Genomic DNA, 25455 nt, shown 5'->3' on the forward strand with positions numbered 1-25455 from the left:
ATTTAAGTGCCTATTGCCGCCGCAGACAGGTGTCCTGATTAGTTAGTGAATTATTGGAATCTCCAATTCATGTATTCATTCAGAAAAAAGCAACAAAATGTGTGTACATATTTATATAGCCTACCTATATGTATAATAATAATAATATTATTATTATTATTATTATTATTAATAATAATAATAATAATAATAATATTAATAATATTATGTACTCTATACACATCTATAGTCTAGATTGAAGTAACTACCCTGCTAACACACAATGTTGCTACAACATTGTAGCAACGTAATTTACATTGCAACAACGTTGTACAATGTTGTGTGTTAGCTGGGAAACATCTTTGGGTGATCCACTGCTGGGTGATATAATTACAAAATGAAAAATAACATTAACATACTGTATATGCACAAATGGTGTGGCAGACATTTAATTGACAGTTTGATGAAAATAACTTTGTAAGGGCAGTACTGTACAGTCATGAAACTAGATTGGTTTCACTATTCGGATTGGCTTGCCTTGATTTTGATGATTAGCTGATTTGTTTTGTCAATGTGATGCTGCCTATAAACTTGAACAGCATCACATTGGTCATACATCGACTATTCACCACCGAATTACATAAAAAAAAAAAAAAAAAAAAAAAATCACAAATAACAAATACAGTACCAATAATTTAAAAAGTTATAATTGTAATATATGTATATTAATGTACATGTACACTCGTAAATGTTCGCATCGATGTGTCCCTCATACATAAATGGATGCATTTTTCAGACAAGTTTGGTATTTATCTGTGACCTGACAATCACCAGCCATTGAGAAAGTGTGGCGTGAAGGTCAGATTCTCGAGAAGTCAATACATTGGGTGTGATAAATCCATTGTTGGAAAGACTCAATAAAAACAGGTTTTAGCTCCAGAAAAGATGCAGCTCCACGGTGAAGGTTATCTAAGCACAAGCAATAAAGGAATAGATCGTTTTCAGTGAAAAGCAAACATGCCAATAATTTAATGGTTTATTAATTCAATCAACAATATTACAAATATTTAAAAATTACAGAATATAAATAGTTGGCAGCAAACTATTCCATTACAGAGTTAAATTACCAGTACAACAGACAAGACTGGAGAATTAAACACCTGACCTGAATAAAAAAAGAAGCACAGAAATACAAAAAATAAAAATAAATTAAACCAAACTAAAGCTGAAGGTGATCATCTTGTGTCCAAACAGAACGGGTTTTTATTTAGGAAAACGGAAAGAAATAAAATACTAACTAACACCCCGTTTAAATACAAAATAAACAAAAATAAAAATCAGCAGAATATTAATTTGCATATCAAAGAACCATTCAGTAATAATTACAATCCAAACACTCCGTAAACCACTTGTGTGAATCTATACACAAACTCTGATTTAGAAACTAGTTACTTTAACAATATTACAAAGATTTCAGCTCCAAAAATAATTCAACATAAAATAAATTTTAGCAATTAGCATCATAAAATTATATATATATTTCCACATAAAAATACAAAATAATATTAATGACAGAATATGAAAAATTATTCCAAGTATTTTGCTACTATTAAAATAATAAAATAAAATAAAAACAACAAAACGAAACAAAATAGAAATATGCATGAAAAAGTCTCTCCTTTTGTTAGCAAAACACTATCCAAAATAACTACAATCATTTACATCAGTACAAAGATATCTGGATTTAAAAATAGTTGCAATGACAAAAGGGGTTTCTTTTCTGACAGTAAAAAATGACACTGTGGATAATAAAATCTGCAAAATATGCAATGAAAAAAATAAATCTGCATTAAAAAGGTTTACACTGTTATTCTTAATTTTTTATACAAACATTAGAAACAGTATTGCACATCACAACACAGATTCGAGGTTAGTTAGCCTTTCAAAATGTGTTATATTCAAGTTTTGTAGCATCTTTGAGGAGAGGCCTGCTGAGGCCAGATGCAACAGGGATAAAATCTCAAGTGTTTTCCATGAACTTAATATAAATGCTAATGTTTCCTTCCTTTTAAATAATGAAAAAAATATATAGAATTGCATGGATTTAGAAACTTTTTTCTCTTTTTTCAGCAGAACCCTGCATTTGGACAGAATTACAAACATTAGGGGAAACAAATGTGTATACGCCTATTCGAATAGAAAAATACAATAAAAACCAAATAGTTATTTTGTCTACAAAAATAGTGAAATAAATATGATTTTACCAGACAAAACGCAACAGTGTTCAACAAATATAAAATAGGACATATTACATAGAAAAAAAAAAAAAACGCACAGACAAACAAAAACAAAACATGGAAAGCCGAGTGTTACGGTAACAGGATGATTCGTGGAAATTGTATTTTTTCTTTTTCCTCCAGCTACCAACCAATCAGGGAGGGCAGCATTGTTTAACGTAACAAAGTTAGAGAAAGCAACCTGGACTAGAGAAAACTTAAAACGAGGAGAGAAATTTCTGGTTTCCCAAAGCACTAGCTAGTTTATTTTCGATGTCATTAACAAATCATATGACTACTCAGTCATTATGACACATTTATTTTCTTGCAATCACCTAGTCATTCAAAAAGAGTAACTCACTCTTTCTAACCACTCTTTGCTACTTTTAATATATTAGATTAGTATATTAATTTACATATAAAACTGGCTCATAGCCTATTCACTATTTTAAATAACATGTAAAAATAAAGATTCTTAAATTATCTTATAGGATTAAAATATAGGGAGAAGTTTTGCAATAAGAACAAAATCCTTTTTTTTTCCTTTCCAAAACAAAATGCTGAGGTATAGCAAAAAAAAAAAAAAACTAAACTTAAAAAAATAAAAATTGTTCCTTAAAAATAGCCAACCATTAAGAAAAATTATATAAATTAGAAAAAAAATTAAAAAGATGACTAAAAAAATATAAAAGTAGTGCATAATAAATGGTCAAAACTGATTAAGGTTTGGCAGGGAAAGAATAGGTCGAGAAGGTCTGAAGGATCAGGGATAAGTAACAAACAGGAAACATTAACAAATAAATAACTTAGTAAAAAAATTCTAAATCTCCTTAACACAGCAGTAACATTAAACATTAAAAGCTTGAATCACGACCACCATAAAAACAGCAGACTTGTGCATGAAACACAGAATACAGTACAAACAAAGCACACCAGTCCACCACCCAAATTCAAGATCAACACTGCTTACAGAAAGATTGTCCCTAAGAGTCATTTAGAGCAACATCCTTGTGTTGTGACTAAGAAAATGTAGAACACAGTTATTGTCAGTCTGCAGAGCTAACACAATGAGCACTTGGGGATGTTGTTATGGGAAATTGAAATCGTCAAAGGGGGCTGAAGATAATCTTATGTATTTCTTAAACACCTCACACACGCCACTGAAAAAGGTTCACTTTCCAACTCATCTTTGTGAGACCTTACATGTCAATGCGTCTTCAGATACACTAAAGAAACACTGCAGAGTTCAAATCTGACTACACTTGCTTTACGATTCTTCAATTCTCTTTTTAAAAATGGCACTGGACTTTGATTTCCATTCTAATACAAAATGTATGTGATTCAGCATCTTTCTCAGCTGAGAGTCGAGTTTCTGTGACTGCAGTTGTTTCAGACTCAAATATTCGTGTGGATCTCTCTTGTTCTTTTCTTGTGTGTGTTACTATTAAGAGAACATACATTTCTTCCTCACTGCGTATTCTAAAAATACCAAAAACACATACTGTATCAATCCGAGTTGTAGATCAGCATAAAGTAAAACTCACTTAAAATGAAAGACTTCTTCCAGTCAAACAGTACATTTGCACATTTCAATGCAACTATCCCCTTGTTGAAACACTATCTCCATTTTGACTTCACCTGGATTAGTTAACTATAGCAAAGCCATACTAAAAAAGTACTTTTACCACATTATTCCTAAGTTATTAAATCTGGCTACTACTTAGCAGTGAGCTGGCCATCTTTGGTTTGCAGTAGATGTCTAAGCCATGGTAATTGAAGAAATAAAAGGGGGCAGATTATTATTATTATTATTATTATTATTATTTTACTCTAGTTCTACATCAAAAGTGTAACTATACTAAAACCTCACTTTACACTAAATAGAACCACAAATCACAAAACTGCACAGAGACTACAATATAACATCCAGTCTGTTATTATTTTTCTTTTTTTTCTTTCTTTTTTTTTTTTTTTTTTTTTTTTTAAATCCACTAACCACCAGATCACAAAATGGCTGCACTTTCTAATCTAAAACTAATTTTGCTTATTGTATATATGTAGGATACTCCGGTAACTGGTCACATTGATGCATGCAAGTTATTTTTATCTTTTTTTTTATATGCCTAGCTTTTGTAGTTTTTGTTCATGCTACTTTAAATTCATTTTAATATGTTTTCTGTAACTTGTTTTCCTATACGTATCAGTATGTTTACATCGCATGCATATGGTGTACATAAATAAGTAAACATGCAGTTCAGTTTTCACATTCTAGAATCTTTATGGCAGTTGAGGCCGCGTGTGCCACCTGCATTTCGGCTTGCAATGCAGTTTATCGGTTTTCTTCTTTTCTCAATCCCGTATTAATAGATGGCATTAAATATAACATCTATATATAGCAGCAAAGCTTCTAATACAGCTTGTGATTAAAAATGTTTAAAATAGCTAATAACAAACCAGATTCATATAATGAGGTATTATTTTTTGCAAGTCAAAATGGAGAGCAAAAAGTAACCCTATTTTTCAATAAGAATACACAGCAAATAGCAACAATAAAAAATAAAATTTGTTTTGTGGCAGAAATGTTTCACTTTGCCTCCTATATTTTTTTTTCTACCTTTGGTAAATCACTTGGGGCAGGTCTTAAGAGAGTTACAAATCAAGGTTTCCCAGAAATAAGTGCACGCTTCACCCACTGGAGATAGCAGCAGACAGTGTGCCCCCATGCAAAAACATTCTCGTATCTAGTTTAAATTTTACATATAAAAATAATTTGAAAAACTACAAAAAATCCTTTTTTTTTCTTTAAAAAACATGAAAGTACCACAAAAAAGTTAGTAAAGCCTGAGATGTGGGGTTTTGGTGAAAAACAGAGGCTTGTAGTGTTTTGGCTGCTACAAAAGATATATGTACTGTATTGATAGCTTAGGGTAAGAGGCAGAAGAATGCACTTATTTCTGCCTCAAGGTCTTGGTTTCTTCATTAATAGTAAGCCACATGCACTCTTGCTTCGTCCCGCCGATCCCCTGCCATGGCCTTCAGTTCCAGCGGAAGTGAATCTGACGTGGACGGTCCGCCCCTTCCTTCACTAATGGTTTGTGAAACTCGCGCCCCGCACGAGAGTGTATGTTTGCCCAGCAAAACTCACAGTAATACTGCAGGCAGGTGACATTGGCACAGAAGAAAGGGGCAAACTTCCCCCCACAGCGGGCTCCCTGGCATTCATCACACATCTGGTCATCCAACACGTATGGCTTCACCTCCACCTGCAAAAACAAAGACAAACGTTTCTAGTTAAACGAGAAAGAAAGGAGGGGGGGATTTCTCATGGGCTGGATCCAAATCTGTGCAATCTCTTACACAAAAACTATGAGGTGGTTTTCTCCTGAGCGTGATCAAAAAAGGATGAAAATCAAGCAAGTAAGAGATACAAAGTCCAGAGGATCCATTTTCTATGTGCATCTCAGAGTACAAGAAATATTAACTGTGCCGTTACAAGTTTCTTGTAACATCCTTTTAAAGACAGTGGTACGCTGTGCTCTGAGGGATCTTTAGTATGCAATTAACGCTGCATTCATTCAAATACATGTAAAAGTATAAACCTTACTAATCACACACCTTCCTGAAAAGTTATAAATTATGTCCTCTCATTTTACAAATTAGTAATAATAATAAAAAAAAAACATGGATAACTCATAAGAAAACTGGGCACACAAGAATGCATAATGCAGATTTTTTCCCCCTAAATATTCAAAATGCAAGCACAGCCTACTCAGGCCTTTAGAAATGTACTGAGCATCTGTGGCTGAAGGACAGTACCTTCTGTGCCAGCTGCCAGAGAACATTCAGTATTGAGTAAAAGCAATTTGTATACGCAGTCTCTGCTGACCACGCAGACCACTTGGATAAGCTACCCTAGGCTTTCTGCATAGCAACAATAGAGCTTGATAGAAGATATTATGGTGATTGCCCCTGATGGGCATTGCATTTGGCAGTTCCAACAGATGAGAGCAATTTTACTACAGTGATGCCTTCAGTTTCATGTGGTTCAAACTCTGCCAATCATATATGGAATTTATTACCATACATATGAGGAATTTATTACTCCAGACTGTTTCTAAAAGAAACGTCTGACAGAGAACAATTCAGTCAATGAAACTCTGCTTACTCTTTACATATTGTATATCATTAACTGCTGTAGACTTGATTGCAGCTTTAATCATATGTAGGAAGAAAAAAAAAAAAAAACCTTTTCCCCTTTTCATATAAACACAGAAATATTTAATATATATTTCAAACGTGCTTAAATTGCTGGGAAAACAAAGACAAGCTTTTATGTCATTAACAGAACATTTACAATTGTTTAAGAAAGCTTTCAGCTAATTATAGACTGCAGACTGCCTCTTCACTTAATTAGCTTTGAATGCATCACACATTTAGTAAATCATTAAAAGTTATCAAGCAGAAAAATCATACACACACTAAATGCTTTTGAGAACATTGAAAACTAAAACTAATTTTAATATAAATCTTATACAAAAAGCATATACACGTTGTATCTTTTGTTAGGCAGCGGCATTCATATACCAAGCATCATATTTCTGACTCTCTCATAAACTAGCATTTCCTGACCAAGAATTTGTGCCAGACAATTCTTATTGTAAATCAGGTTGATCACAAAATCACTTCTATCCAGGATTTGTAGATCCACTTGTATAGTACTGGATTAAACTCCACTTAGAATCTCAGAGGCGCAACTGTCACATCTGCAAGGCTTAGCACTAATGCCCTGAATTAGAGTGTATATTTTCCTGCTGTAATTTATAGTCCTCATTTACTGCCATCTGCAAATAATGCATTAATTATGCATTCTGAGGAACACTGATGAATACATATTGTAACATTGCGCCATCATAATTTAAAATATGCAAAGTAGCTTTAAAATAAAATTCACAAAGATGAAAGATAATTAACACAGCACCAGCAGCAGACTTATTTCGTTGTTTTTAATAAGATGAAGCCCAACGATTAGAGTACTGATACCAAAACTGACCTAAGAGGTACAGCTCTTTATTTAAGTATAATGCAATCATAAAATCCTTCCTGGTAAAAAGAAAATGTATAATTAATATTTTTAAGAAAATGGAGGGAGAAAAAAATGGCTGCTGGGCAATGTGAGTAAATGTAATTAGGATATTGTTTTGATAGCTCACTGGTATAGCTTTTAATATACTACTTGGTACTGTAATACTCTGCTGAAGTCATCCTCCTGCTAAGAAGCAATTCAATTTAGGGACATCTTCAAATATCTCAGCATGAGGCCTATACATTATGGCTCCCAATATGTCCTCTGGAGCCACTCTGGAGAACAATAAACCGCAAGCTTCCCTTACCCGTTTATCAATATCTCCGTGCTGGAGCTGGACAAAGCGGGCGCTGATGGCTGCAATGTAGCTCTGCTGATTAGAGAAGGCCACCCGCCCTGCACCTTTGGGGTACTTCAGCTCAGGGTCAGTATCGATTCCCGCATAGCAAACGCCACCGTAGAGACGATCCATTATCATAGCCAGCTCCACTGGGGAAGAGAGAAAGAGAGTTGTGGCTCTGAGGGGCTATCCTGCTGCAGCGCAGTGTGACAGAGAGCCAGTTTTTGACAAGACACAAAAAGGAGTGATAAGATCAATCCAAGCTCTATTTTTCTAGCTTCGTCTGGAAACGGCCGATTTATGTTTTTCTCTTCATGATTTAAACCCCCACACAAGGGAGGAAGAACAATAAACAAGTGTGCTCTGATCGCAACACTGTTTTTCACCCAACAGCCCTGTCACATGATGAGTGTGAACCTGGGGGGGCTTCAGAAAGAACGTGCAAGTTAAACCCAGTGTAACAGAACTCAAGAACATAAGAGAGAGAAAGCTGGTAGTGTTTAAATCACTGCCAGTAAACTTAAAATCACAATTCCTTCAATGGATCCTGGAAGAGGCTGTTTACCTGCTCTTAGGGGACGAGGAACTCCTCCTACAAAAATAGTTTTCCGGGGGTCTAGTGGCTGTGAGCCGTCCATCACAAAGTCACTGTCGCTGAGATTCCAGGGTCGGATCTGGACCTATAATTATAAATGTAAAATGTGTTTATACACTGTAATAAATTCAGCATTCACCATACATTTCCAAAGCTCACATAGACGGTCTCATTTCCAGCATTATTATGACTGACTTTTCTAAGATGGAGAAAATTATGATTTCCAGTTTGCATTCATGTGGTCAGAATTGGCAAATGAAAGGAACTACAAAACTAATGCAAAGCAAACGGAGAAAGAAGAAAACATCTGTTATTTGTACAGACACAGAAGTGTAATAATTATCCTAAATCCTTTTAGGATTAAATGTTCAAACACATAATATTAAAAAAACACGAAAGGAAACAGTTATTTTTAAACAACTGGATTTAAATGTTATTGTGCCTAAATAAATACATTGTGGTAATGGAAAGTATTCATACCACTGATTTGAAACTGTTTTTTGGAGATTAATTTAAGTAATAAATAGTGTTAATTAAACTGTACTTATTTATCAATGCAATCTGTGCCAATCTTTACAAAATGCATTCATTTTTACAGTTTAATTCTAGGCTGAATTCAGGTTGATCTGGGAAGATGGCACTGGTATAGTTTAATATTGAAGTTAATTTATCAGTTCAGTGCCAGAGCAGTGGCTTATGGTAGATGCTGGATATGGACAATACAATTCAGAGGTGTTCAAATTTGTTTCCATTTCTAACCATATATTCTGCAACCATGTCTAGAAAATGTTCACTTACTGGTTTGTCCTTGATTGTAGGACTTGACACACACAGATAAAGTTTCCCATCTTCCTCCAGGCAGGCGTCAATCAAAGCCTGGACTGAGCTTTCCTCTTGGAACAGCAGGAATGCATAACCTGGTAAACAAGCAAATCACACACTGCAGTGAAGACAGTCCATTACGCATTACATTATAAATGCATAATTCCACTGCTTCTCTAACACAATGAGAAGTAAAACATTAACTAAGCCTTACAAATATCCCTTTCTAAAGACCCTGAATCATTCATCTGATATATTTTTGCCAATGGATATTAATGCATAAAAGGGGCAACACATTTACACTGACTGGAAAGCACTGCTTCCATTTTTGTCGTTGAGGAGCTGCATTGAATTAGTCACAGCTCCTTTACACAAAAAAAGGGAATAATTTATGTATAACGTATGATTACCTCTGGGTCTGCTGTGCACACTGTAGCCTCAAATGTACTCACTAATTATCTCCCTGACTACATTATATATGTGAACAAATATTCCACATCTGCCTTTAGAAGGGAGCATTATGATGCTGTACCAGACAGACATGTTTTGGTTAAACAATCAGCCAAGCAAAAGTACATTTGATCTGCAGAGGATTAACTAACAAAATCCCTTTGGAAGGGTAAAACATTAATAGTTCAAACATTCCAATTTATATATATATATATATATATATACACACACACACACATATATATATATACACACACATTTTCAGAAAATGACTGTCTATTGTGGAACAAGGAAATGTATCATTTTGCTGCATTCATTTGAAGTCATTTGTTTTTGGAAAACAGGTGTGACCTCTGAGACAGCAGAACTATTTTAGATATCTTTACCTTTGGGTGGAAAATAAGATTTGCTTTCTGCCTTGTGAGGCCAATCCACAACCAGATGTCCAAAGCGACGAAAGCTTGTAGTGATTTCATCTACAGAAGGATGAAGGAAAAAAATACAAAAGTATCCTTAGATATTTATACTTATTAATCTCTATTGTTTTTCCATCTTGAAGGTAGCCTATAAGAGCTTGGCTGTTTTTCCATTTCCCTGCAGAAAATAAAAAGAACGAACTAGAGTGATCTCCTTTAATCAAGGAGCTGCCAGCTGGCCTTGTAAATAATAGAGCGTGACAGCTTTCAAAAAAATAAAAAACACATTCCTCCCCTGGGGAAGAGCTGCTGCATTATTAAACCTAGACAACTTCTTCTTCCTCTTCTTCTTCTTACCTTCATCAATATCCGGGGGCAGCCCACCGACAAACACCTTGCGGGAGAAACGCTCGATGCGCTCGCCATTCTGGTGGGAGTAGCAGTTGGGCGAGTTGAGGACCCCGGGGACAACCTGATCACTGTGTCCGTCATCCAGGAGGCCGTCATCGATGGGGAACAGAGAGGAACGCCCTGGCAAAACAGGAACGGGACAGGTTAGGCTCCACATAAACACACCGGGGATGCCCACATGCCATGCTACAAATTTCCAAGTATTAAGAAAATAAAAACGACAGGCAACATAAATGTAAACAAGTAAAGCAAAAATATTCTTAATAGGAGAAGACAACCTTGGCAGCAAGTCAGCTCTTACCAAAAACAAACTTTAATTTATGGACTTTATGACTGACATGAAAGTTGTTCATTTGTATTTAAATAGAAAATTGGCATTTGGAGTTCAATGTTGGAGGCCTTTTATATTTTAACCAATCCGGCACATAACTTAATTCAGACCACATATCTCTGACCTGCTGTTGGCTCAGTATGTTTTGGTTCTGAGTTATGAAAAAGGCCTGTGTTGTTGAATTGTTGCTAATTGTGGGTAATGTCTTATTGGTTTAGAAGGAATATTAAGTCTGTTTGCTGAGGAAGACTGAATGTTTGGTCAAAATGTGGGTCTTAGAAACTAAAATTATAAAAAATGATTTAATGAGTAAGAACAGTGCTATGTTCTTCCTTGTTTTTGTCTTAAGTCACAAAGCCAAAAAAAGTATGTGACCCAACTAATTCAAGAAGTCAATTCAGGACAAGAGTTGTAATTTCTTTTCTCACTGATAAGCAATCCCAAGCTTACTGTGCATATTTCTTTCCCAATTAAAAAAGGCTTCAGGGGACAAAACACATTTCAATTCATTCTGACCCCTGAAGAATGCCTTGGGTTTGGCCAAAGCAGCAATGTTTATAATGTGGATTGTTTCATCTACAGAAGAGTGATACCTACATTTGCTATTTACATTTTTTTGCCACTACCTAAGTTGCAAAAGAGATGCACATTTCTTTGAAAACGTTTCTGTTTGCCTTACATTTATTAAATAGGGTAAGAAAAATATATATGTAAGATCTATTGCAATACAAAAAGGAACAGCAGAAGGCAAAATCTTGATATGGCCTCCATTTTCGACATAATACTCATCAGATTGCACGGCATTGCTCATTACAAAGCAGACAAACTTGGTGATGCTGTGTCTTAGCTGCACGTTTGAGCATTCAGATGCAGTCACTTAGAAGAGACCATTGAGACTGCGGTAAATTAAAAATCATAGAGCAGAACTTCAGGATTAACTGGTTAACAATATACATATCTCAAGATATTTTTTAAGTAATGTCTGGAGATACTCATTTTAATATGTATTGAAATATTTATTATTTAAAAAGTTCACAAGGGAAATAGGATTTAGAAACAAATGCAGAAAATTTGACTTAAGTAATGCAAGTCATTAATTGGTTTTAACGGGCTAGTTGACTTAAGAAATACCAAAATGAACACTATAACGAAGAATTAATATTAAAATCCTGACTTTTAATGTTATGTGTATTTGCATAACAAATACATCAAATAAATTATATTTTCTAAGGTTTTGAGATTATGTAAAAAATTGGGAACAGCAAAACTGTCTTTGAACAACAGAACATAAAGATAAAACACTGATCCTAAAATGCTGCAACCAAGCAGTTAGTTACAATTATAGAGCCCAAATAAGCTCCATTTTGATGACACACTTATTTAATTAAATAAAAATTATGATAGCAGCACAGAAACAAAGGCTGGGATTAAAGTAAAACTTTGACCCACCCGCTAACAGAAAACTACAGAACTGTACTCAGTTGCGGCATCGTGTATAGTAAGATTTTCTTCTAATCATAACTGTAATCACTATGATGTACAGGTTTGTAGTTTTCTATTAGCGGGTGGGTCAAAGTTTTGATTTAATCCGGCCCCAAGATACAATTTTAATGAATCCTTATACAGTACAAACATAAAACAATGAAAAATAAGACATTACAAATACAATACTAGGGCCCTATTCACATCAATTCGGACACGAAAATATAAATAAAAGTGAGCTCCTTGTGGGGGCACCATGCAAAACTGTTATGTTCTGTAATGTGGTCCATGAGACACCAGAGAAACTGATGATCTTGGGTGGGAAGCTTGCAAGGAGCTCCACCTTGACTTGAGAATTATAATGGGCTAGATGGGGGCGGGGGGGAACTCTCTTGGGAAGTGAGCCCTCCTGCTGAGCCAGCTCCTGACTAATAATAAAGCGAGGCAGAGATGGCCATAGAGAAACCTTTATCCACGGGGTTCAATAGAACAGTCTGGCAACAGCCATTCAATAGGTTCATTGTGTGTATACATTGGACATGGGCTGGTTGCAAGATCTGAGAAAACATGTTAATCTTTTAAGACTAAATTGACACAGAGATCGGTCTCTTTCTTGGGTTCCCTTAATGAGCTCAGGGATGTTAAAGCATGAAAAAAGGGGAAGAGCCCATCTTGAATATTAAGAGATCACTGAATGCTGCAGGTACAAACACCTTACAAATGATGATTTGCATGTAACAAACAGTATTGCGTGGCTTTCTAATATAGACTTCATTCTCTTAACTAAGTGATGTGGTCATCATTTCACCTTATTGAACCCAGTCAGCAATATTGAAAGGGAATGAATCAATCATTCTGGCAGTCCATTTAAGTTCAGCCTGGACTGCAAAATAAATAACCATTATAAACTACGAAGCCAGGAATAAAATAATTAAGAGTATAGCAATACAGAATTGTAGGTAAGTGTTCAGAACAGAACATTTGAGTGCTGATAGTTACATTACAGATAATGCATTTAATAGATGATACTGTATAATGAATTTGAGAAATAAATAAAACTAGTGTGGGAACTCAAATTCCAATCTGAATGGGATAAAGAAAGGATGCATCAAATACAAGAATGGGACCATGTTCTCAGCTTTCATATGTACACTGCAGTGATTTAGCAAAATTGAAAGGAGTTGGGAAGAGCCAAGAAAGAAATCCAATGAAAAACGTTAATAACATATTTGATCTAGGCCTAAAAACGTGCAAAACTGGTTGCCTTGTAGTTTATTTTACTTTGCTAGAACACTATTTTATGCATTACACACAGGACCTTCAGAATATAGGATTGGAATGCAATTTATTTCTTCATAAAATACCTTTCAGTATATAAGGTATAGATAAGAAGAGGTAATTTGGACACCTAGATTAAGAAAAACTTATAAACACCTTGTGGCTTTGCCAAATGTACTGAGGAAACACTAAATAAAATCATACTTCATTGTGGAAAGACTTATCAACTGGTGATCTAGTTAGATAATGCACTTTACAGAACATCTTTAAAAGATAAAAACTGAAGTCACTGTTCCATGTTAATCTGTGAGTTTTGTTCTCCAGTCTGAACAACATCATCCTTTCGTGCTTACTTTTTAAAATGAAATTATATTTGTCAATGCTGGTGCAATGTCACAACATTGTTGAAGTATTTAAACAGTTCAACATGAGGTCAAAACAAAATCTACTTAGCTTATATTTACAGGGTAAATAGTTCCTTTCATTTCTGGGGGTCAATCGGATGCCCCACCTCTCACCATAAGGACTGTTGCATCTTGAATGTCATAAGCGATTAATTTAAAAACAAATAAATGTAGAACCAATGTTCTTTTAAAACACATATATACACATACATACACTCACCTAAAGGATTATTAGGAACACCATACTAATACTGTGTTTGACCCCCTTTCGCCTTCAGAACTGCCTTAATTCTACGTGGCATTGATTCAACAAGGTGCTGAAAGCATTCTTTAGAAATGTTGGCCCATATTGATAGGATAGCATCTTGCAGTTGATGGAGATTTGTGGGATGCACATCCAGGGCACAAAGCTCCCGTTCCACCACATCCCAAAGATGCTCTATTGGGTTGAGATCTGGTGACTGTGGGGGCCAGTTTAGTACAGTGAACTCATTGTCATGTGCAAGAAACCAATTTGAAATGATTCGACCTTTGTGACATGGTGCATTATCCTGCTGGAAGTAGCCATCAGAGGATGGGTACATGGTGGTCATAAAGGGATGGACATGGTCAGAAACAATGCTCAGGTAGGCCGTGGCATTTAAACGATGCCCAATTGGCACTAAGGGGCCTAAAGTGTGCCAAGAAAACATCCCCCACACCATTACACCACCACCACCAGCCTGCACAGTGCTAACAAGGCATGATGGATCCATGTTCTCATTCTGTTTACGCCAAATTCTGACCATCTGAATGTCTCAGCAGAAATCAAGACTCATCAGACCAGGCAACATTTTTCCAGTATATATATGTATATATATATGTGTATGTATATAATATATATATACATATATATATGTGTGTGTATATACACTCACCTAAAGGATTATTAGGAACACCTGTTCAATTTCTCATTAATGCAATTATCTAACCAACCAATCACATGGCAGTTGCTTCAATGCATTTAGGGGTGTGGTCCTGGTCAAGACAATCTCCTGAACTCCAAACTGAATGTCTGAATGGGAAAGTAAGGTGATTTAAGCAATTTTGAGCGTGGCATGGTTGTTGGTGCCAGACGGGCCGGTCTGAGTATTTCACAATCTGCTCAGTTACTGGGATTTTCACGCACAACCATTTCTAGGGTTTACAAAGAATGGTGTGAAAAGGGAAAAACATCCAGTATGCGGCAGTCCTGTGGGCGAAAATGCCTTGTTGATGCTAGAGGTCAGAGGAGAATGGGCCGACTGATTCAAGCTGATAGAAGAGCAACTTTGACTGAAATAACCACTCGTTACAACCGAGGTATGCAGCAAAGCATTTGTGAAGCCACAACACGTACAACCTTGAGGCGGATGGGCTACAACAGCAGAAGACCCCACCGGGTACCACTCATCTCCACTACAAATAGGAAAAAGAGGCTACAATTTGCACAAGCTCACCAAAATTGGACAGTTGAAGACTGGAAAAATGTTGCCTGGTCTGATGAGTCTCGATTTCTGTTGAGACATTCAGATGGTAGAGTCAGAATTTGGTGTAAACAGAATGAGAACATGGATCCATCATGCCTTGTTACCACTGTGCAGGCTGGTGGTGGTGGTGTAATGGTGTGGGGGATGTTTTCTTGGCACACTTTAGGCCCCTTAGCGCCAATTGGGCATCGTTTAAATGCCACAGCCTACCTGAGCATTGTTTCTGACCATGTCCATCGCTTTTTGACCACCATGTACCCATCCTCTGATGGCTACTTCCAGCAGGATAATGCACCATGTCACAAAGGTCGAATCATTTCAAATTGGTTTCTTGAACATGACAATGAGTTCACTGTACTAAACTGGCCCCCACAGTCACCAGATCTCAACCCAATAGAGCATCTTTGGGATGTGGTGGAACGGGAGCTTCGTGCCCTGGATGTGCATCCCACAAATCTCCATCAACTGCAAGATGCTATCCTATCAATATGGGCCAACATTTCTAAAGAATGCTTTCAGCACCTTGTTGAATCAATGCCACGTAGAATTAAGGCAGTTCTGAAGGCGAAAGGGGGTCAAACACAGTATTAGTATGGTGTTCCTAATAATCCTTTAGGTGAGTGTATATATATATATGAGCTTTAAAGTTTGAAAGGGATTATAGGTCTGCTACAAGAATTTTCAATAAATTATCACACATCTTTAGCAAAGTGCCACACCATATTTTAAAGGGAATGCCAGTTTTATGACTTGTAAAGAAAAAGCTCACAATAATTACTTGAATCATTTACAAATAAATACATATATAAGAGCTGCAGTATTAATAAATATTATAAAAAAACAACAAAATAAAATAAAAGCATTTTTATAGGACACAAATGTATGCACACGTTACCTACATATATTAATACAGATAAGGTGTGCATTTATTCCTATACTACAAAAGTGTACAAATCAACAGAACAAGTAGAGAAATAACAGAATAAAAAACAACATGCATGCATGACTTACACACTGATAATATTGTCACAATATTAATAGCCAACCACAGTTAATCATGCCAAGAAACAGCAAAACACAGATGCATTACCTCGTCTTCTCCCATAACTCCTTGCTGCATGTAAACAAAGCACAAAGTGATTTTAGCAGTGAGATAACCAGACAAAAATATTACTCATACCTATTTTGTTGATACAATGGTAAGAACTACAATTAAGCAGACTGCGGGAAACGTTCATTATCTGTGGCTATTTACCCACATGCCACTTACTTTAAAATAGCAAAGTTTGTCAATATTTTGTAAAAATGCAGAGACCGTTAAATACATCTCTTTACAATTCTTAAAGCATTTACATTTGTTTTTTTGGTATTTTTTAGCAACTGAAGCTACAGATTGCATATGTACAGTAGATTGTGAAACTAATTAGGATTTCCTGTGACTGATCTACACAAAGTATTACATAATGTCAATGTTGGAAGAAAATTCTATTATTGTTTTTTAAATTAAAAAAAAAAAAAAAAAGATGAAGTCTTGACTGAAAAAAGTATTCACCCCCTTTGCTCTGACACATTTAAATAAGTTGTGGTGCAGACAATTGCCTTCAAAAGTCACACAGTGTCACATGATCACAGATTAAATACATCTGTTTCTGGAAGGTCCCAGAGTATGTCAGAGAGCATATCCAAACAACCACACCATGAAGACCAAAGAGTGTTCAAAACAAGTCTGAGAGAAAGTTCTGGAAAAGCACCAGTCAGGGTTGGGCTATAAAAAACATCCCAACTGTCCATATATCAACTATTACCCAGGTACACACAAAGCTGGGCTATATGGAAGAGTGGCATGGACAAAGCCATTGTTGAAAATCCATCACATCAAATCCCATTTGGATTTTGCCATAATGCATATGGAAGACACAGTAAAGATGTGGCAAAAGGTTCTCTGATCAAATGAGACCAACATTTAACAATTTGGCATCTCACCAAGAATATGAACCACATGGTAAAGCAAGGTGGCGGCAGCATCATGTTATGTGGTTACTTTTCATCAGCAGGGACTGGGAAACTTGTCAGCATGGATAGAGCCAAATATAGAAAAACCCCTTGAGGAACCCTGCTTCAGTCTGCAAGAGACCTTGGACTGGGATGGAGGTTCACCTTTCAGCAAGACAATGATCCTAAACACAAAGCCCAGACCTCAATTCAATTGAGAATCTATGGCAAGACTTGAAAGTTGCTGTTAACCAACAGTGCCCGCACAACTTGAGAAAGGGCAAAAATTACAGGAACCAGATGTGCAAAGCTGGTAGAGACTTACCCAAAAAGACCAAGTATTGATTCAGGGGGGTGAATACTTATGCGACTAACACATACCAGCTTTTTTTTATTTATACTTGTGTTTCTCGGTACAACAATATTTTGCACCTTCAAAGTGTTGTGTATGTGGTGTTAATCAAAGGGAAGAAGCCCAATTAAATTAATTTACACAGATTGTAATGTGAAAATGTTTATAGAGGCTGAATACTTATACAATCCACTGTACAAGTCTACAACACTAAATATTAATCTACACTTCTGTTGACACTAAATCCAAAAAATATTGTAGGCATAGCAGCAGGCTACTTTAGCACACCGGCAGGCTTCTGCTGTCTCGTTTAGCTTAATTATGACAATTGGGAGCAAATTTCACACAGCCCTTTCAAACTCTTTTATCTGTGCTCAATATGAAACGTGTTATAAAATTACTGGTGCCACAGGCATTCATGCTGAGACACTGTGGTAATGCAAGACTATTGAGATTTGTATCTAATTAGTTATGTAGATAAAATAACAAGAGCTGTATTTATTGACCTTCACTTAAGGACAAGAATTTGGAGGTTGCTGTAGCACTGACAAAGTTGCTTGTTTTTCCTGAAAGAGCTTCTTCTCTTACTGCTAATAAACCTCAGTAGCATAGTCTGTAGCATATAAAGTGGCTGCAACACTGTATTTAAAGGCAAAACAAATACAGAGCATTCATTATTTGTGACCACCCTTTCCATTTTTTTTTTTTTAATAAGTTTATATAGTGGGTGTATTTATTTTGTTATACCATTCTCACAGACACAATACTGTTCAGAGCACATGCAGTGAAATGTAATGAAAACCTGGTAAACCAGATTAACATTCTTCAACAGTTTGTGGTAATATTTAAATATTTAAATAAACACATTTGCAAAAGAAAATGTCCAGAATAACAAATTTCTGCAGTTATACCCTGAGCAAAAAAGAAGCGCATTCATATGCAAGATACATAAATATAGTACCTTAGTAGGACAATACACGAAAGATTAGCATTTGTCAAGTTTTCTACTACAGTAACATGATAGAACTGTAATGAAGTGGTTTTATTCTGTAATTATTTAAGAAAGCAAAGGCACATGTGCATAAGAACCATTGACCACATTGTTGAGTATGACAGCCAGGCTTTGGAACAGTATCCCAGAGAAAACAAATACTCATTATAAATAATTCTGACTAAAGTCTAAAGTCTAAAATGTGGCAATATCTCGGAGGTGTGTATGTACACAAAGTATAAATTGCATTTTCTGTGGGTGATTCACAATAAAAGAAAAAGAAAGATGTATTTCTTCAACTTGCAGAACCCTACAGCAGATGTGTATTTACGGTTACTCAAATGTCAGTGCTGTACGGAGTATTCAAAGTGCGCAGGTGCGGATAAACCAGTTTCTACTACACAATCATTGGGCAATTTAATCTTAACATATTTTAAGAGGTTCTAAAATGTAGGCCATGTTAAGGCTTGCAAATACTCTGAATACTGACAACAAGTCGGTTATATTCTATCTGTCAGTTTGAGTCGTTGCAGGCTTCTTGCCTTCTTAATGTACGGTGTACGAAGAGCCTGCTGTTTATAGGTTTCGGAGATCCCAAGAATACCACAAAATAATTACTATTTGTTACAGAAGGCTACACCTAAAAACAAACCATACTCCAAACTATACCAACCACTGTAGATTGATATGACTTCACATTTCAAAAATCAGCAAAATAGTTCTGAGAAAAACACAGAAGGGCAGCAAGGTGAAGAGCCTGCAGCGGAATCACGATTATATTTACTCTGACAGCTGGATGGGACAAGCATGCTATTTTTAGGTCTCATATGCAGAACACAACTTTTAAAATAGCAAGGAGTAAAAGGGTGCTTGTATTATGTGCTCTGACACATTGACTGATGAAATAATCAATCAAATGTGTACAGTAATGAATATCTGATGCAAAAATATGTCTTTAAGAAAACAGAGTAATTAAATGATTCTACCATGCTTGTAGCAATCGTAAATAATTTCATATAAGACAAAAAAAACAAATTGTGCCTTCAAGTATATACAGAACTCAAGAATAAAGAACTCTGAGGCAGTCGTTCCGAGCTTCCATGCCATGAAGGACTCTTGGCTGCCAAGAAAGATTTGTTGTTTGTTGCTCACCTTATTCATCAGAGCTAAATATCACATGGTCTAATATATGCAATGTCAAAACTGGATTACAGAACTTTAAATCACACTTTTCAGGATCTGAGGTCTGAAATAGATGGCAAAACGCTAAATTAAATATAGAGTTTGTTCTTCGGCACATCTGTGGGAATAGGACTACCTTACCGATAAATGTCAGTTGACAAAGGGTTAAATAATACCAAATCTGAAATTCAATCAAATTATTATAAATGGGGGCAGATAAGGTTATTACACTTTGGTTATAGTGCGCTTCCCTTTCAGTGATTAAAGTGAGATATTAATAAGGGAAGGAGGACGTTTTTACATTTTGCACAGCTCATTTAATTAAAAAAAGAACAGAGCAAGATGATACAAAACATCTCCAAAGATGGGTTTAAAAATAGATGTGTTGAGAAGACCTAAATCCCATGACTTTTCGATGTGATTTTGCACAACAGACACATAAAAAGCCAGAAATGTACATCTTGGATATTTAATCTTTAAATCTCTCCTTTTTTCAATTGAAAGAATGAAAAATAATGATTATAAATTTTCTAACACTACTGACTTCTTACTGAGTGATTAGAAAAATCTTTAAAATCATAATAAATAAATATCTGTGAAAATACTATTCATATCATCCATTTTAAAACAGATATGTAAGGCAGGAATAAGAGATCTTCCTAAAATGCTGAAGCAACTTCCAGAAATTCCTGAAAGCTAGGTCAGTCTGTACAGAAATAATTTAGTTCAGCCTGTGGCATTTTGCCAGAAATACTGGAGAAATCGTTCTCACCCCTGTGGTAGACAGTGTCGTCAGTTTTTCTGTATAACCTTGTGACCAAGACGAGTGAAAAATCCTTATTCTTGCCGATATTATGTGACATTCTAAATTATTGTGTTAAGAAATATATTACTGGCAAAGCATGCATAGGTCTGGAATACTAAAATAGCAGATCAGGATACAATAAATACATTTAATAAAAAATATGAAAAAGGAAGAAAGAACAAAACAAAACAAATGAACAACAACAAAAAAAGGTCAGTTGGCTTTACTTTCTAGGCTACAGCTACAAAATTAGCCTTTGGGTCATCAATATAACGGATTGACCAGCACACTTGCACTAAAATAACACATGCATACTGAATGACTCCAGATTGCTTTGTTCCTGACCTTTTTACATGGCTGATGTAATGAAGTGAGTCACACGCTCTTGTGGAAAAAACAGCTGATGCTTTAGGAGGTCTGTCATCCTCCAGAACTGCTACAGCACAGTCTGATCAATACAGCCCTGTCATGAGGGCTCATATCCCTTCATGTAGAGCTTGGAGAGATTTTTTTTGTTTTGTTTTACTTCAAAAAGCTTCCCAAATCTTGTCACTTGCATCTGCGGTCTTAAAGCCTACATACAAAATGTAATTCCCCTCTTGTAAATTGAAGGTGCTTGAGAACAAACAACGACACAGGAGAGCAATTGCCATTTCACAGATATTTTTGTTCTGGTTCTGGTAATGCCTTCAGACCAGTGAAACCCATTTACAGAATGTGATAAAGATTACAAAAGATCAGACACACACACACACACACAAATTACAACACAGGGATTTCTAAATTGTGCACATAGCTATCCAAGTTAATCACATGCCATACTCCCTGACATGTTACTTTCTCCAGAATAGGCTATTTCATTTTGAAAACTGTGCCAGAAGCATAATATATTTCTAGCCTTCATAATGAGTTGAAGCCATAAATCTTCCAAAGGGTGTGCCCTGGGAACATCAGAGATTTGCCAAAGTCCAGTTCACTTGGTACAGTCTTCAAATTTAACGGTTTATACATCCATCTATGCATACATTATATATATATATATATATACATATACATACATACATACATACATACACTCACCTAAAGGATTATTAGGAACACCATACTAATACTGTGTTTGACCCCCTTTCGCCTTCAGAACTGCCTTAATTCTACATGGCATTGATTCAACAAGGTGCTGAAAGCATTCTTTAGAAATGTTGGCCCATATTGATAGGATAGCATCTTGCAGTTGATGGAGATTTGTGGGATGCACATCCAGGGCACGAAGCTCCCGTTCCACCACATCCCAAAGATGCTCTATTGGGTTGAGATCTGGTGACTGTGGGGGCCAGTTTAGTACAGTGAACTCATTGTCATGTTCAAGAAACCAATTTGAAATGATTCGACCTTTGTGACATGGTGCATTATCCTGCTGGAAGTAGCCATCAGAGGATGGGTACATGGTGGTCAAAAAGCGATGGACATGGTCAGAAACAATGCTCAGGTAGGCTGTGGCATTTAAACGATGCCCAATTGGCGCTAAGGGGCCTAAAGTGTGCCAAGAAAACATCCCCCACACCATTACACCACCACCACCAGCCTGCACAGTGCTAACAAGGCATGATGGATCCATGTTCTCATTCTGTTTACGCCAAATTCTGACTCTACCATCTGAATGTCTCAACAGAAATCGAGACTCATCAGACCAGGCAACATTTTTCCAGTCTTCAACTGTCCAATTTTGGTGAGCTTGTGCAAATTGTATCCTCTTTTTCCTATTTGTAGTGGAGATGAGTGGTACCTGGTGGGGTCTTCTGCTGTTGTAGCCCATCCGCCTCAAGGTTGTACGTGTTGTGGCTTCACAAATGCTTTGCTGCATACCTCGGTTGTAACGAGTGGTTATTTCAGTCAAAGTTGCTCTTCTATCAGCTTGAATCAGTCGGCCCATTCTCCTCTGACCTCTAGCATCAACAAGGCATTTTCGCCCACAGGACTGCCGCATACTGGATGTTTTTCCCTTTTCACACCATTCTTTGTAAACCCTAGAAATGGTTGTGCGTGAAAATCCCAGTAACTGAGCAGATACTCAGACCGGCCCGTCTGGCACCAACAACCATGCCACGCTCAAAATTGCTTAAATCACCTTTCTTTCCCATTCAGACATTCAGTTTGGAGTTCAGGAGATTGTCTTGACCAGGACCACACCCCTAAATGCATTGAAGCAACTGCCATGTGATTGGTTGGTTAGATAATTGCATTAATGAGAAATTGAACAGGTGTTCCTAATAATCCTTTAGGTGTGTGTATACATATGTATATATATACACACACACACACAAATATAGACATACATACATACATACATACATACATATATATATATAGTTTCTTGAAAATAAATAAATATACAATATCTAAGAACATATCAAAGTAAGTGTATGCACAATACAATATAATTTCTAAATAATTACCATTGAGCATAAGAAGATTGTCCGTTCCAGGATGTGGGTATCCCATTCGTCCTAAAATAAAAGAAAAGAAGAGAAAAGAATTGAAGACAATTTTTCAAATGTCAGAAACATGCAACTCAGATTTATTTCAAACATTTATTATATATATATGACATGCAATAATACTATATTTCTGTATAATAATAATTTCTGTATATTGTATATATATATATATATATATATATATATATATATATATATATATATATATATATATATATATATATATATATATATACACACAGAAAGACAGAGTTAGATAGTTAGTATTATTGCATGTCACAAGAGATTTCAGAGAGGGAGCCATAGGGACAGACCACACTTGCTCCATAATGCTGTCTGACTCAAAGCTGAGGGGAGACCCATGACCCAAACTTTGGCTGAAACTGTGCAGGTCATTTGGTGCACTTCTTGTATTATACAGTTCAATTTCAATTAAATTACACATCTGTGATAGAAAAGGTGGCAAAGACACTGCATATATTGGCCATGTTTTCTTTTAAGAGGGAGTCATCTAACACAAGCGACACCAGAGGTATATTTTCAAGATATTTTCAGAATAATATGAATCATGATTTGTACTACTTTCCAGTTCCACATTATGTAAACTATTTAAGTACAGTAAAGTAAGTGAAAGTCGAGTAATATAAGAGATCAACAGTTCAGTGAAAGTACATGAACACAATGAAGTCATACTTCAGTCTTAAGTCTTAAATTAAAAATTGGTATTAGGGGTAGACACAGGGAAACCATGAACACATATAATTAGTAAATTACTTCAACAATGAAAAGATGTTAGAAAACAAAAATGTAAAACCAAAAAGGTAATTTAGCAATGTACTTTTTATTATCAGTTTTATGGATCATATAACCTCCAAATTGGTTCTCTCTCTCTCTCTCTCTCTCTCTCTCTCTCTCTCTCTCTCTCTCTCTCTCTCTCTCTGCATTTTATGAATAATGAGAATTTAATTACTTTGCAAAGTAATTAACTGTAGCTACAAATATACACAAATGTTCACACTGAATAGCTGTTGGCTTTTGTCTCAAACTAACTGGAGCAGGAGTGATGTCGACTCAATTTGTGGACTGTTTAAAAATTAATGGACTATGTAATTCCCTACAGCCTTTCTTTATAATATATATATCTCAACAGAGACAAAGCTGTAATACAAAAACCCAGAAGACTCTTCTGGAGAGATTCTTTGGAGATACAAAAATAAAGAATCATAAAGACAATATAATGTGTGTGTATATATATATATATATATATATATATATACACATATACACACACACACACACACATACATACAATCGATAGAGAGAGAGAAAGAGAACTTGCCTAATACCATGCTTTACAATAGATTTCACCACAATTTCACACTAATTGTTGCATTACTATTTAACATTACTGACCATAACATAAAAGACCCCGTAACTGAAAACCATAATTTCTGTGATTTTGTGCATGCAAAAGAAATTTACATTTGCACTGAGGCCATTGTATTTAGTTTAAAGCTTAAAGATATAATATAAATGGGATCCCTATGAAATCCCAACTCTGAGTAGCCAATATAATATTAGCTGCATTAGCCTTTACCTACTGGAAGAGAACATCACCCTAATTACTTGATCATGCATCCACAGAGTAAACTGGGTTTCCATAAATTATCCAACCAAAGTACCCAACACACTCTCAGTCTCTAAGCCCCTACATTCCTGCTACTGCCATCACATTCTGCAGAACCTTGTAAGGCTGGCAACAGGTAATATTATGTAGCTTTGATATACTGCATTTTTTCAGTAACTTGTAACCGGAACTATTATGAGCAATGGCAACTGAACACTTCTGATGGGCTTGTGGATATAAAAATGCCTTGCTTGGAACATTACGTGTCTGAATCCTGCCTTTTGTCTATGTCAAATCCTCTGCCACATGGTAGTATTGATCCCGTTCACATTTGAGATTTAGGCCGGCCCAGGGCACGGGTCATAGTTTTAAGGCAGCCCTGGGCCGGGTGAAAACTAGTCCCACTTTCTGACCAGGCCTAAATCTGAATATGAGCGCTCCGGGCCCTGGGCCGGGTGGAAAGCGTCAGCGTGTGACACAACTCAAGCCACGGCCCCTGGAGACTCGCGTGTATGAGTCAAAGAGTCGCCGCTTCATGCCAACGCAGAATAAACACAGGCACCACTGCACAAGACGAGCAGTATTTTCTCTATATTGTTTGAATGTCATATCGATCTATAGTCTTACATGTACAGA

General features: G+C 36.0%; 1 protein-coding gene across 2 annotated transcripts in view; it reads right to left on the bottom strand.

Moving 5' to 3' along the window:
* Positions 1–977: 977 nt before the first annotated feature.
* cpeb2 (cytoplasmic polyadenylation element binding protein 2) overlaps positions 978–25455 on the bottom strand; it is a 45968-nt gene continuing 21490 nt past the window's right edge. Inside the window, exons 4-11 of one of the 2 annotated variants that reach the window (XM_066720006.1) lie at positions 23151–23201; positions 16466–16489; positions 10319–10492; positions 9932–10021; positions 9072–9190; positions 8244–8358; positions 7646–7827; positions 978–5518 (exon numbers count right to left, since the gene is read on the bottom strand). In XM_066720006.1, the coding sequence (XP_066576103.1) occupies positions 5291–5518; positions 7646–7827; positions 8244–8358; positions 9072–9190; positions 9932–10021; positions 10319–10492; positions 16466–16489; positions 23151–23201 (983 nt within the window). In that variant the 3' untranslated portion in view covers positions 978–5290. The remainder of the gene's footprint in view (positions 5519–7645; positions 7828–8243; positions 8359–9071; positions 9191–9931; positions 10022–10318; positions 10493–16465; positions 16490–23150; positions 23202–25455) is intronic. The other variant, XM_066720007.1, reaches the window with a different exon arrangement.

Source organism: Amia ocellicauda, chromosome 13 (assembly GCF_036373705.1).
Source record: "Amia ocellicauda isolate fAmiCal2 chromosome 13, fAmiCal2.hap1, whole genome shotgun sequence".
Lineage (NCBI taxonomy): Eukaryota > Metazoa > Chordata > Actinopteri > Amiiformes > Amiidae > Amia > Amia ocellicauda.